At 46.9% G+C, this 14,948-nt stretch overlaps 2 protein-coding genes across 9 annotated transcripts in view; one reads left to right on the top strand and one right to left on the bottom strand.

The window, feature by feature from the left end:
- Nucleotides 1-2,545, bottom strand: part of ZFYVE26 (zinc finger FYVE-type containing 26) — a 70,651-nt gene extending 68,106 nt beyond the window's left edge. For all 7 annotated transcript variants that reach the window (XM_019476813.2, XM_019476815.2, XM_019476814.2 and 4 more), the window contains exons 1-2: nucleotides 2,449-2,545; nucleotides 358-668 (exon numbers count right to left, since the gene is read on the bottom strand). In XM_019476813.2, the coding sequence (XP_019332358.1) occupies nucleotides 358-548 (191 nt within the window). In that variant the 5' untranslated portion in view covers nucleotides 549-668; nucleotides 2,449-2,545. The remainder of the gene's footprint in view (nucleotides 1-357; nucleotides 669-2,448) is intronic.
- A 190-nt stretch (nucleotides 2,546-2,735) lies between these two features.
- On the top strand, nucleotides 2,736-14,299 carry LOC109280563 (galectin-related protein). Of its 2 annotated transcripts, none has more exons than XM_019477217.2 (4): nucleotides 2,736-2,983; nucleotides 10,160-10,248; nucleotides 11,032-11,206; nucleotides 11,817-14,299. In XM_019477217.2, exons 2-4 carry the CDS (start codon nucleotides 10,205-10,207, stop codon nucleotides 11,958-11,960), a joined length of 363 nt encoding a protein of 120 aa, XP_019332762.1. In that variant the 5' UTR covers nucleotides 2,736-2,983; nucleotides 10,160-10,204; the 3' UTR covers nucleotides 11,961-14,299. The 2 variants fall into 2 exon arrangements, with proteins under 2 accessions (XP_019332762.1, XP_019332761.1); XM_019477216.2 differs by lacking the exon at nucleotides 2,736-2,983 and adding an exon at nucleotides 3,320-7,036.
- Nucleotides 14,300-14,948: the final 649 nt, after the last annotated feature.

Here is a 14,948-nt window from a genome sequence, read left to right as displayed (position 1 = left end):
GTACAACTCCCCCAGCCCCTCCTTGAACTTGTGCTATTTCAGTGAAGTCTCAAAACTGACTTCCTCTTTGGTTTCTGAGCATCCTTAAGATTTTACCACCCCTCATTTATCATGTGAAAGAACAAAGTTGTAAGCTCACTGGAGCTGAAACTCTTTCATAACTGTTTATGCAGTTCACATATGGGAACATACTGGTCTGAAAGAGAACATAGCTTGGCACTGAAGCAAGTTATATTTTGAGATCATATTGCATGCAAAAATAAAGCACAACTCTGGGTTGCTGGGAACTGCAGTATTTACTGCCTTTAACATGCTTACTTCCACCCATTAGACAAAAAAGTACCATCCAGCACTTACCTTAGCTGAGAGGGACAAGTTATCAGAGCATGCAGTATCTCCTCCACTTTCTCAGAGTCGTCTCCCTGCCACTGATGTAACTGAGGAACACAAGCTTGTGCAAGCTCCCAATCGCCCCGTCGTACACACTCACAGAAAAACCCAAAGAGATGCTCCAGTGAGGCTGTGTCCTCTTTACCAAAAGGATGCATCCTCCCCTTGCAACTGAACTCCCAGGAGCAGAAACAAACATCCAAAGAGACCAGCTGCTGTCCTGAAACTGTCACACCAAGTATCTCCTCAGTGCATCTTCAACAAATTAAATGGGGAGCCTGGAACAGAACAGGACGAGTGTTAGAAGCCAAGTTTCAGCTATCAACCAACACAAAGGGTTTTTTGAAAGTCTGGAATTGCATTCCAAGCCAGCAACATGACTCAAACACCAACCTTTGCTTTAGCAGCTGACCCAAGCATGGGCACTGTGGAACACACACTGACACTTGTTTAGAGATCCAATGCTCTTAGGAAATGCCAGGGATCCACCTGTTTGTTTATTAAGGAAAACACAGTGCTGATAGAGAGTGCTGGCCTAGTGACCTCTGCAGGGAAAGTAAAAGGGGCAGGCTTGTCAGCCCAAAAAGCTAAAGTCAACAGAACACCTTCAGCATGAGTTACTTTTCCCTTAGGACAAGGGTATTAAACATATGGCCTGTGGGCTGGATCTGGCCCGTGTTGCTGTATGAACTGGTCTGTGCGTTGCTGAACTGGCCCCAGCGCCCTGTGCCACGAGCTGGCCCCAGGATCCCATGCACTGCAGGCAGCACAGGGTGCTTCACAGAACTCGTGTGCAGCACTGGGTCCAGCCCATGGCCTGCAACAGCCCATGGCCTGCAGAGTGCAGGCTGGACCCAGTGCCGCAGACAGGCTGGAGGGGTCAGTCCCGCAAACCAGCTGAGGGACACTAGTCTGGTCTGTGGGACTGGATGCCAGTACACTAGAGAAGTCAGGCTGGAAGGGGCCTCCAGAGGTCATCGCATCCAGACCCTGTCTGAGGCACATCCCTATCGAATCACCCCACATAAAACACAACCTAAACCAGTGGTCACTAACCTGGGGATCCCAATCAACCCGTAGATCCCAGAGCTTCTTTAGGTTGATCCTGGGCTGGGCAGACAGCTGGACATGTGCACATGCACACACCTGCCACCCCCAGCCCCAGCAGACCAATCTGTGGGGGAGGGAAGGGGCGAGTGACTGACCATTCGGCCCAGCCAAGGGCAGGGAAAGGTAAGCAGGGTTCCAGCCCGGCCAGGTGGTGGGAGCATTGCAGCCCGGGGGAACTCCTCCAGGGGTGTGGGGGGGCTCCCTCCCATCTCTGCCGGGGTGGAGGTGACAGAGGCAGCTGCTGCTGCACCTCGAGTCCCGCTGCAGCTGGCCACATGCAGGCGCGGCTCAGCTCAGCAGCAGGCACTCACATGAGGGGGGCCCGACCCCACTTTTGTGCTGCTGCTGGACTGAGTTGTGCCTGCCTGGCAGCCAGAGGAACGTGGCGTGGGGCCCCAGCCCGGCTGGGTCTGTGAGTCTCTGCGGTCCAGGGGCATGTGGGGCGGGAGGGCGAGACAGATCCTGGGGTGCCCCTTACCCCACAAAAAGTGATCTTCACTGATGGTTGGTGATCACTGATCTAAGCTCTACGTCAGACTGCCTGACAATGCACGCCTGGCACCCAAACCTAGTGGGGTAGAGCAGGAGAACCACCGCAGACAACCGCGGCGCCGATGAAACCTCACTGATGGATGCTGGAGATCCCTGGGGCAGGGCAGAGGGCCATCTACCTAGGCTAGAGGGCTACCCATCCAGACCGGTCTGACGCTAGGGTAAGTTCCCTTCCTGACGCCCGATTCAGGATGGATGCCACTCCGAGCGGAGGGGCCAGACCCACAGGCTCTGGTCCCACAGGCGCACTGGCACCCCCGCCCTGCCTGCAGCCAACACCCAGGTGCGGTAACCACCCCCTGACACAGGGACGATCCTGCCTGAGGCTGCGGGCGCCCCAGGGCCCACGCACCGGCCCGAGCCCGGGTGCAGCCCCCCCGCCCCGCACGCACGCACCTGGTGGGGCCTGCCCGGCGGCGGTGGCACGGCCCGGCTCCCCCTCCGCACCCGGGGCTATGGAACGGTCCGCGCCGCTGACACTCCGCCCGCCACTGGCGCCATCTTGAAACACTATTCACGTGACCGACCCGCTCGCCGAAACCCCCTGAAGGAGAAGCGCCTATTGGTCCGACGGCTGGGAGATGCAAATGAGGCGCCATCTTTCTTGAGGGCGTTGAAGCCCCGCCCTTGTTTTGTAGAACGCGGACTACCAAGCGGAGCAGCGCCCCCTGCCGGCCGAGCCCCGGAGCGCCGCTGAAGCCGCGAGCTGGGCGGGGGCTGAGCGGGCGCTCCCCCGGACACCTGCGCCCTGGGGCCGTGCGGATCCAGGGTTGGGTGCGGAGGGTCCCACTACACGTGTTCCTGCAGCTGAAGAGAAAGGAGGACCCCCTCCTCCGCCCCTCGCCCCCAGGCAGCTGCAGACTGAAGCAGAACCACGCACAGCTGTTGCCAGGGCAGGCATTGCCCGGAGGAGCGGTGCCCAGGACAGAGGGTGACTGGAAGATGGGGGATGGCAGTGGATGGACTGTGCCAGGTCCCTCCGCAGGCTGGATCCCGTCCACCGGCCCAGTCAGCTGCGTAACCCAACCCTGAAACACCCCGTGTGGGTCACGGCAGGGTGCCCCCACTTTGGATGAGGGGGGCAGCTGGGTCCCAATTTTGGTCCCTGTCTGGATCCGAAGGGCAGGGGGAGGGCAAAGGAACCCTGATCCAAATGTGTGGGTGGGTGGGTGGGAGGAGCAGCTTGGCCCATTCGGGATGCGTGGAGGGCGGCAGGGATCCCACTGTGCAAGCAGTGGGTGGCGAGGCTGGAGCCAGCCCCCCAGAGCTTACAGTGCTCACTGCTGCCCAGTTTCCAACCCATGGGGGAGCCCGGCCAGCCATGTCATGGCTCCGCAGGCTGGATTTGGCTGTCAGGCCAGAGGCTGAGCACCCTTGAACTACAGTATATATAAAGTTTTAAAAAACCCAACCAACTAGGCAAAAAAAAATGTCAAAAGATACTGTATCTTTAGTCCTTCTGCGGTCATTATAGTTAGATGTGCATCTCTTATTCAGGTTCATTAAACAAAATGTAGCCTCCTGGAGTGTTTTAACAGTGCCTCCACTACTTCACTGTCAATCTTTTCTGCACCTGAATTAATATGACCGCACATGTTTGTCATTAGAGCTGAAAACAATCTGCAGAGCAGTGGCATGGAATAGAAACCTTCCCAGGACTGGCCAACAGGACAGCAACAGGATTGCAGAAGAAAGCATAGTTTGAATAGGAAAACGTCAAGATTTAGAGGGTGGTTAACTCCTGTAGAGTGGAGAGAGATTAACAGGAATCAGAGAGAGAAGAATTAAAAACATAGGGACTGCCATTTAGTGGGTCAGACCATAGGTCCAGACTTGCCCAGTATCCGGTGTCACACAGTAGCAGTGATGACAAATGAGAAGCAGTACTGCCTGAATAGAAATGTCACTGCCCCTCCCAGGCAGTTAGTTTTAAAGCTTGGGTACAGCAGGAACCAAAGAAGGGTCCAGGTGCACCACTGTGCCCCTTCTGGATCCACCCTGAGGCTGGAGTTTCCCTTTCTCAGTGTAGATGGTACAGGAGACCCTTCCCTCCCACATCCTCCTGCCTGCCTCCTCAACAGCTGCTCCTTGCCCCTTGCTACTTTCCCACAGTGCATGCTGGATCCTGCGGGCTGGGGCATCAGGGAGTGCCGCACCATGTTAGCACCACTAGATGCACAAATATCAATCGCAAGATAAACACAGAGATTTCAAATAGGATTCCAGAGTGTCAAAACCACTGGCCCTGCAGTGCTCTTTCTGGATTCTTTACAACAGACAAATAGTTCTAGTATTTTTCTGTGGTTAAAAATTGAGTGAAAACTAAGAGCCATCATTTTCCAATGAGTTTCTTATGGGCAGATCTAAAATTTTGAAAAAGGAGATGCAGGTGGTGAAATGCACCATCACATATGAAACAACACATTTTTCTCCAGTTAAAAATGAACTAGGAGTTGTACTCATATGCTAGGAGCCTAGGGCTGTATTGAAGCAAAACAATATGTAACTTAATTAGAATGAGCTAAAAACAGTTTGTAGGGCTGTGATATAGGAGCATCATTACCCAAAACGGCTAACAGATAGCAGAACTGCAGAACAAAGGATAGCTTGACTGGGGAACATCAAGACCATTAAAAAGGAGACAGTCATTAACACCTGTGAAATGAAGAGTTTAGAAGGGATGGGGTAGTAGACTATAATGAGCCATGAAGTCAGTTGACTCTCTTAGCACTGTCTGACTAGAAATGTTACTGCTACTTCCAGGCACTTGGCTTTAAACTTTGGGTGAACCAAGAATCAAAGGGGGATGCAACTATATCATTGTACCTCCCCCTGGATCCATTGATAGATAATGCATAAGTGTTGACAGTGGGGGGCCAGAACTTCACACTGTTGTTGCGGCCCCCTCTGTTACCAGGTGCTGGCTCCATTTGGGTTGCCGGCTTGCACCCTATGCCCTGTTGTAGAGGCAGAAATCACACCCCCACCCTGTTGCTCCCAGGCCCTGGTTCCATCCAGGCTACAGCCTTGCACCTCGCTGTTGGTGCAGAAATCTAGGGGGGCATATGCCCCGTCATGCCCCACCCATGCGTTGCCTATAGATCCACCCCTCTGGCACCTTGAGTCTAAAAAAGTCAAGAAACCACGGCTTTACTAAGAGCTATCTGATGTCTGTTGAATCCTTTCTCCCAGAGGAGAGGATGGGGGTTTTCTTGTACCTTGCGCAATCACGTAAGCAGCAATTCCAAACAGGAGCTAGAAGTGATCCCCAAAACTCATGAGACTTTAAAAAATATATAACATTATATATTTTCTTTCTTTAATTTTCCATCTACTGCCCTCTGGATGTTGATCCTCTAGGATTCGTATTACAAGATTTCTTAACAAACACAAGGGCTAAGAACTTCATTTTAATAACTACAAAAATCCAAGAGTTTCAGGAAATATCACAGCTGGACTTCAAGCAAAACAGTACTTACAAGATTTGTGATAAAGCAATCAGAGTTGTCCATGCTATACACCTGGGTGATTCTCAATCAGAGTGCTGTGAGATCCTTTTTAAGGGTGCCATGGCGTGCTGTACAACTGTTGGTTGTGCAAATACTTATATGTGATTCACAAGATAAGCCTAGAGATTTCAAAACGGAGTCCATGGTGTCAAAAACATTCTGACCTGTTTCGGTGTTTCTTTGCAACAGAAGAATTGCTTTTTTATTTTTCGATGGTCGAGAAATGAGTGAAAGCTAAGACCTGGCATTTTCTGAGGGATGCCTTGAGTCTAAGAAGGTTGAGAACCATTGACTTATGCAGAGAGTGCAGAACTCAAGTCAAATATAAAATAAGTAAAAAAAAAATTCCACTTTTGGTAGCATTTTCTAGGCCTTTCTTTTAACAAACTAACCATGACATCCAGGAAGACTTGCCAATTCATTCCCATCCATCTGTTTGAAATAAAAGTTGACCTAATTTACTCTTTTTAAAAATATATAGTATGTTAATTTAATGCTGGACAAAGGAACTTTATTGACTGACAGCCCTGGAGAATTAAATCTTCTGCATACTCCCTGAAGATACAGCTTGGGCAGTGGCAGTACATACATCTCGCACACTGCACTTTTGATACATCTCAACTATGAATCACCTTGCATGCAACCATGAAGGACATAGGAAGCCCCTCACACCCATCCCATCCTTGTTTTTTTCTTTTTAAACTCATAGCAAAGAGTCCACTTACTGCCATTGTTTATGCTGCTTTTTGTGATGGGTAAGATGCATAGACACTGCCTTTGGTTTTTGCTGGTGGGTGGTTTATTTTTTTGTGTTCCCATGCTGAGCCCCATGCATGTCCAGAAGAGGCAGTTCATTACTTCAACCTGTCTTGCCCGATGTGGCTTGTGGGTGCTAAGCACCCACTAATTTTTTCCATGGGTGCTTGATCCCTGAAGCACCCACAGAGTTGGCACCTATGGTAAAAGGTCCTAAGAGAAACTGGATTGGGACCACCAATACAGAAGCCATTAAGCAGTCATATGATTTTCACTCATGACCGATGTTAATACTGTACTGAGCTCTTGCATGTTCTTGCATGAATTTTTTAAAGTCACTGCAGCTCACCACAGAAGCATAGGGCCACACTTCAGGGTGATGGTTGAGCACTCTAGCTGAAGACTAGAACTGATTATTAGCATCCATCAGTTTCCAAACTTTTCAGCCATCCAGTCCCTTCCAATTTCTCTATTTCCTTTGGCCGATCACTGGAAGAGGAGAAGTAAGCTGTTGTGACTCAGCTCTTTGGGCGGGTGGGTCTATCTAGTGTTTGACAAAGATAATGCCCCCTACTACATCCTCCCTTTTTCTGGGACTTTCACTAGCTTTTTTTTCTTAAACACATGCAAAAAGAAAAGTAAACATAGTTCCTAGGGTGCTGTGCAAAGAAACAACTGTAAAGACAGAAGCCATGACAGAAAATGACAAGCACACAAAAGTAAGTGAAATAATTTACTGGAAATTTTGTTGTTGCTAGAAATATGTTTTTTGCATATGTAAGTGCATGAAAAAGACAAAACTGCCAGAGGTTCCTGAGCCCTCCTGTGACCAAATTAAGACCCTTCCAGAGCTATTGCTGCTACCTCCCGCTGGATCTATGAGCAGATTCCAAGAGTGCCTTCAGGCCCTGCTCAGCCAAAAAATGGCTTAGGAAGGATCAGACCTCTGACAATTCAGAGCATGAGGGATGAATGTTATAATCACATGGAAACCAGATGCAAATGAACAACTGTTCTCAGGGTGTAGGGACTTTCCAGCACTAATTAATCTTTTCAGCCCCATTCAGATTACTAAGCATTGTTTAGTTGTGCTGCTTATAACAAAATAAAGCAAGAAGGGTTGATGAAATCATAGATTCATAGATGTTAGGGTCAGAAGGGACCTCAATAGATCATCGAGTCCGACCCCCTGCATAAGCAGGAAAGAGCTGGGGTCATCTAGACACTCATCTAACCTCCTCTTGAAGACCCCCAGGGTAGGGGAGAGCACCACCTCCCTTGGGAGCCCGTTACAGACCTTGGCCACTTGAACTGTGAAGAAGTTCTTCCTAATGTCCAATCTAAATCTGCTCTCTGCTAGCTTGTGGCCATTGTTTCTTGTAACCACCGGGGGCGCCTTGGTGAATAAATACTCACCAATTCCCTTCTGTGCCCCCGTGATGAACTTATAGGCAGCCACAAGGTTGCCTCAAATCAAAACATACCTATGCAGTGATGAAGGTCAGTGCTGGTTTGTGCCCTACATTAAACTCTCTGCTACTTTGCCACTACTATTGCTACTCTGCAGTTTAATAAATCTCACATTAGGTTAGGTACTCTTCCTCTGCTAGACAGCCTGAATTATACTCTTGAGGTCTCAGCCTCCTACAGTGAACAACTGTGTATTATTATTACATCTGTACATTTTTAATGTAGAAGTTTTATTTTTGTTGATTTAAAATAAAATTAGACAAACAAACAAAAATGCACAGTCCAATTATATCTGTTTAACAGGAAAGGGAAACATTAATCCAAATACCAAAAAGTACACCTGGAATCGTCTCCCAAGGGGATTGAAAGCCAAAGTAGCCTCTAGGAAAAGTCTTGGAACACTCCCACATGAGGCCCAGGGAGACAGACACCATTTCTATCTCATATTCGCATTTATTTATATATTTGATATATGTCACCCTTCGCAACAGAGGCCCAGGGCAGCTTACTGTAAGAGAAAAAAAACTTATAAAACAAGAGAACAAAAGAAGAACAAGCCAATTTATAAAAGCAGGTGGAATATTAAACTAAAATGGGAAGGTCTTAAAGTGCTTTTGGAAAGTGTGCAGGCTCAGGCATTACTTGGGTATTCTTAGGTGGTTACCATATAAGTCTGAAGTCAGGCAGTACTGTAACTGAGGAGTGGGGATCAGGGCAGCAGCACCAGGCACTGCCTTAGTTGGTGGGGAGGCAGTGGGGAATAACCACTGCCAAATAATTGCTGGCAGCTGGCTGCACTACTGGTGGCAGTGCAGCAGTCAGCTCAGAGCTGCTCTGTTATACCTGTGTGTTACATGTTAATACACAATAAAAGTTCTGGGCCCTACATATCTAAGGGACAGCCCTCTCCTTTATGCAACATCACAACCCCTGAGGTCAGCCAAGAGCAACCTCCTGTAAGTCACATCAATGCGCCACGTTCATTTCATCAAAACATGTGGGACACCATTTTCTTTAGTCATTCCTCAGCTCTGGAACTCCTCCTGAAAAGGGACAGATGTTTTAGGAGTTGCAGAGTTAGTCCTTTTTCAGGTGTAATCTTGCAACAGATCTAATACTGATCAAATTTTCCAATTAGCTCTATAAAATAACCCAAAACACAATGTGAAATACTTACTCCTGAATGGAAATTGCTTTATTAGAACAAAAGGCTATGCAAACTGCTACACTGATGGAATGTTTAATGGGCTTTGACCTGTGCTACTCAAAGGAGTTTGTCACATATATTTATTGACCAACCCACTTTGTTCTTTTAATTTCTTTCTTCCTGGGCTGAGCTAGTGGTGCTGAACTTTTTTCTACTGTGGGTCAGATGAGGGGTGTGGGAATGTTTCGTGGGTCAGATTGGGCTGCCATGCCAGGATTGGGTCCCATGCTCTTCCCTCCCCACTTGCACACATGGATCCAAGCCCTACATCACCCTTGCGCTCTGGAATCGGGACCTGGAGCCCTATGCCACCTCCTCCTGGCCCCACTCCCTGGGATCAGGACCTGCACCACCCCGTGCACCCCAATCTAGCATGCAGGGCCATACAATCCAGCTCACAGGTCCGGAAATGTGGCAGCAGGGGAGCAGTGCCACCACTCCCTCACTACCAAAAGTTCAGACCTGTGGGGAACCCTGCAGGCCATATGACTCAGAGTGGGGGGCCTGATTTGGCCTGCAGACTGGGGGTTGTGAACTCCTGAGTTAAACCTTGCAATACCTCACTTGGGCAGAGCTTTTGGTCTTTTGGCAGAATAAGGCCAGGAAGAGTTACCCTTTTGCCTCTAAAATCAGCCTTAATTCTTCACACAAATAGGAAAATAATGCACATAATGAAGTGAACTGCCAATAACACCCCACATTTTTATAACACCTTCTCTCTGAGGAGATTCAAACTCCTGTATACACAATGAATTGATACAATTACATAGTGCTTGTTTATAGCATTTTACATTTTCAAAACAGTTTATAAGCACGAATTCACAGACCATTTGTTCTGTTCATATCTGATGGAAATCTTTGTTCTATACCTCTGCATTAACCATTGCCTCTGTTAATCATCACAAGCCCCTGCAACAGATCCGGGAGCTACTTGGTATAATAAAGATTGAATTGATTTAATTAGGAAGCCTGTGTGTGTATGTGTGTGTAAATGGTAGAAGTTTAAACGGATAAATAGATTATTTGGATAGAAGGCATGTGAGAGAACTCAAGGTGATAATAAATGCAACTTGTCACATGGCTCTGCAACTTATCTTAGACATCACCACCACATGCATCCATAAATATAGATGGACTGATAATATTGTTGGGATTTTTTCACTAGGTGGAGCAATATGTTGGGGAAATTAAAGGAGGGTTGAAACCAGCCATGAAAATCACTATCATCGGGGCCATAAGTTCCAGGCCCAAGAGGTAAGTGAGGGAGCTGCTGTTTAGTTGGTTGTGTCATGTACAGAAGTAGCTGCCTTCTATAGCTGGTCATAAGTACAAGAGATTCCTGGAGAGTCTACCCTTTTGGGGTGGGATGAGGGGGAAGGAAAGCCGTACTGATTTAATTTATGGGCTAATCTAATCTCTCCCTTCGTACAGCAAAACTGAAGCTGGGACAAGAATTCACAGCCCAATTTCCCTGAAATGTGGGAAAGTGATATATCAAATACCTTCTTCTGCTTGTCTGTGTGGTTGGTATATACCATCTGGTGTGCACATTTAGCCTTTTTCTCTCTTGGACAGTATCAGGTTCAATTCTTCTTTTCCTTTTTCAAAGAAAACAAAGGAGAAAAATAATCTGTGATCACACATTAAAGTCTTTTAAAATACATTGGTTATAACTACATTATTGTCAATACATTGGCTATAAATACAGTGTAATTGGCTATAACTACAGTGTCGTCATGTCCTATGTAACCAGCCTTGCTGAATGTGACCACACTGGCACGAGGTCTGTATAAGATTGGCTAAGCACCTCCAAAGCCAAAACTTGAAATGGATTCTTTATGGTTAGTTGGCTCTTCTTCACTTATTCCAAAATCCAAACACAGAGATCGTTTTTGAATGTTACAACCATCAGGTCATTAAACTATGGCCCTAGCGCACACTGAATGATAATGGTGGATACAGTATCTCCTTATGGACATCTGTCATGCCAACTGTTTCCTGAAATCCTGTTCCTGACCATTTACTTGGTTCCTTCAGCTTTTCAGTGACTCTGCTCTCTGACCCTATGGATATAAGCAAGGATGTCGGGCTGTTGTTTGCAGTCAATTTTAGTGATAAGTCTATCACTCGGAATGCACGGACTGCTGGGAAATGGGGAAGAGAGGAGAAGAATATTCCCTACTTCCCATTCACAGCAGGGGACACATTTAAGGTAATCTTTTTAGGTGGGGTGAGGAGAAACTAGATCGAGGGTTTCACTGAGTATATCACAGCACATTTTATCATTATCAAAAGTTACCAAATTGATGGTCCTAGTTATACCAGTTTTCCTTTATCTGCCATTTGAGTGTACTGGAAGGGGAACAGCAGCAATGCAAGCTTCTCCCAACACCTGTTGACTAAAAGAAATACCTTTGTGAGCAACTCAATTCTCCAGTTTACTGTGAACTTGTAAAACAAAAGACCACACGGTGGCTTTTCAGCAGCAGTAAAATGCATTCTATGCAGGAGGGAAACTGAGGTTCTAGACCAGGGGCAGGCAATTATTTTGGGCAGAGGGCCACTTACTGAGTTTTGGCAAACCATTGAGGGCCACATGACAGGCAGCCCCAGGCAGATAAATATTCATTTTCTAAACTTTTTAGGGGCCCTGTGGGCCAGATAGAATGGCCTGGCAGGCTGCACCCGGGCCACATTTTTCCCACCCCTGTTCTAGACAGACTTTGCACAGCACTTCCCAGAGCATCTGTGACTCTGTGTTCTAGGCTGCTAAATCTGTGACGCTGACTTCTAATGTCCACTTTGCCATTGTTTCTTTGCAGATGGAACTCTTGTGTGAGCACCAGCAGATGCGGGTCTTGATTGATGGGCGGCAATTCTGTGATTTCACTCACCGCATTCAGACCCTGAGCATGATAACATCTTTACACATCTCAGGGGATGTCATACTTACCAAGGTGGCTTGAAAGAAAGACCCCAATCTTATCAGTAGATTAAGACAGATGCACTTCTGGTTGGATAGAAAAGTGATCTCCCTTCTCTTCTGAGTATTTCTTGAGATCTAAAATGTGGACTTTGATTTGGTTTTGTTTAGTTTTGTTCACAAATTCAGAAAATCTGCTTTTTCTCATAGAGACTGTAGAGCTGCAGTGGCAGGGCTGGTTCAAACAAATCTGAGGCCCAATGCAAAGCCATTCACTTGACCTCTCAAACTGAAAGGCTTATGATTCAGTATGCAGCCTTCCCTACCCTCATCAGCTCTAAGCTGTTATCAGCTGGAGGGGTTCAGTACCCTGAGGGTAGAGGTGGGCATTAACCATGTGTCTAAAACTGAAAAGTGTGATTGTGGCTGGGCTTAAGGTATAGAGGATGATGATTTTCTGCAACATAAGTGAGAGAATCTGAAATACATGAACTAGATTCATGTTAGAGGGAGAGCAAGCCTAATACTCAAGGGAGCTCAAGCCATCACTACACTTCTCTGTCAGCACTAAACCCCTAGTTCTTCACACCATGAAGTAGTAACTGCTCCACAAGCATTTCTGTTTCTCCTGGGGCTGCCCCTGTGATTCCGAATCCTCTGTAACTGCAAGTTTAGAAGCCTTAGCTGAACTGGTCCTCTGCAATGTTGCCTGTAGCTAAACCTATCACCTGTTTTGTTCTGTTCTGTATGTCCTTTGTTCTTATATGCAGCTGAAAATGCCTACTTACTTGCAAATCCCTTTAGCTATTTTGTTAAATTAATATTTGTACCACTTTAATGTTGTGATGACTATTTGCACCTGTATGTTTTGCAAAGCTTCCAAACATGTAGCTATAATGAATACATATATATGCATTATAATCACAATGGATTTTGTGCTTTGTGAACTATGAAAGAACTATAATCCCTCCCAGAGACTTTCAATTGACATGCCTCTGACTTCTTTTTCTTGTGACTCTCCCTTTTGCTGACAATGGAACATATGCTGATCTCAGTTATCATGGTGCAAATCTGGAGTAACTCCACTAGCCTGATCACATATGCAGCAGGCATACTTCAGCATATCAAATTGCTGCTGACAATGGTTCTGCCTATGCTCTGGGTTCTCCCTCTGATGCTGCTTCCCCCCGTCATCTTTTCCCAATTCCTCTAGGCATGCTGATTAACATTAACAACCAAAAACATCTGGCTCTCCCTATCCCCTACTGTGCATTGCTGTCCTAAATTGCATCTATAGAAAGTTAATTTGTCCAATAAGAAGTGCTTACAATATAGGAAGGAGATGAAATCCTCTGTATGAAGGGAGGATATTTTCTCAGTATATACATTAAGTGGGTGGACAAAAAGGTGCTATTCAGGGAAGCATGATCTGTTACATAAAGTACTGGAATGGGATTTAAGAATCATAGGTTCTGTTTCTCGTATTGCCATCAACTTCCTGTGTGATGTTGGAGGAGAGATATAAAACAGAAGGTCATAGATTTTTTTTGGATGCTCTGTAGAGGATATGTCTACTGGTGCTCAGAAACCAAGAGGGATATTCTAAATGAGTAAATGGACTATCTGGGTATTTTTTAAATCATTCACATAAATCACGCGTTTTCAGTCTGTAAGCAATGGCATATTATCAGTATGAAAAAGGGGTACTAGCATGCTCTGAGGGAGAACTAGTCCAAAAGATCCCTCTCATTTTCATTTGAAAATTTTCCCCATACATCAATATGCCAGTCTCCCTGCTTTCAGCAAGTCCTTCACATGAAGGGTCCTGTGAATCGTGCATAGGAGATTATTCCATAACAACAATGTTGAGAAACTATGGGTGAAGTTTCAGTTTGAACATGTAGCTTAAGTGAAGTACTGTTATTTTCCACATACCCCAATCTGACCTTTGGGAAAGATCATATGAAAGGAAAAGGCTGTCTCAAGAAAACTAAGCTTTTCCTAGATTTCCTAGATTTAATGAAACAAGAGTCAAGTTTAATAGAAAAATAAAGTAAAGTTTAATGGTTCTAAGTGGAAACAACATTAACTAGTACAATATTATTAGAGTTATCAATCTTAATGGTGCTGCACAGAAACTGATTTAGAGTGAAAGCCAGGAGGAAAAGCCCTGCCTTATCATAAATTAGTTCTGAAGTTCTCCCCTCTTTCTTCTAAAATATGAAGAACTGGCCACTGTTAAGGATATTGATATCCAAGGAGATGGACTATTGATCCAACTGGGTATGACAATCAATATGGTCATGTGACACTATGGGATTTTCCAGCATATCTGGAGTCTGCATATTGGATTAGAGCAGGGGTGGGCAATTATTTGGGCTGGAGGGCCACTTAAGGAGCTTGGTAAGCTGTTGTGAGCTGGCGGGGTGCTGACCCAGCCCGTTGCAGTGTGGAGGGAGCTGTGTACCACACACCCACTGCCAGGGGCGATGGACAGAGTGAGTGGGCAGAGTCTCCATGAAGACCAGCTCAGGACTCCCACAGACATGGTGCACTCAGCCAGGCAGATGGGATGGGGTACTAGGGGGATGGGGACCAGCATCCAGGAGCAGGACGGCAAGTGAAGTCGGGATCACAGAAGGGTGACAGCGTGGGGCTGGGGCCTAGGGCAGAGCCACAATCAGGGAGTGGATCATAGCTCTGCCTCGGGCCCCAGCCCCGTGCTGCCACCACCCCTTGATCCTGGCCCTGCCTGCCCATCCCGGATGCCACTCCCTGCACACTCACTGCCCCATCCCATCCCATCCCATCCCATCCCATCCCATCCCATCCCATCCCATCCGCCTGGGCAAACGTGCCGTTTGTGGGGGTCCCGGGCCGGTCTCCATGGAGACCCTTCCTGCCTGCCTGACTGCTCTGTCCAGTGACCCCATCAGTGGGTGTGGGGGGGATGGGTCTGAGGCGCTCAGGCAGTGGGGCTGCATCCAGCAGCAGCAGAGATATTGGCAGTGGAAGCTGGGCAAAGTGAGCC

Source organism: Alligator mississippiensis, chromosome 2, assembly GCF_030867095.1.
Source record: "Alligator mississippiensis isolate rAllMis1 chromosome 2, rAllMis1, whole genome shotgun sequence".
In the NCBI taxonomy this organism is placed as follows: Eukaryota; Metazoa; Chordata; order Crocodylia; family Alligatoridae; genus Alligator; species Alligator mississippiensis.
Note: the sequence above shows the minus strand (reverse complement) of the source record. Positions and strands in the feature narration are given on the sequence as shown.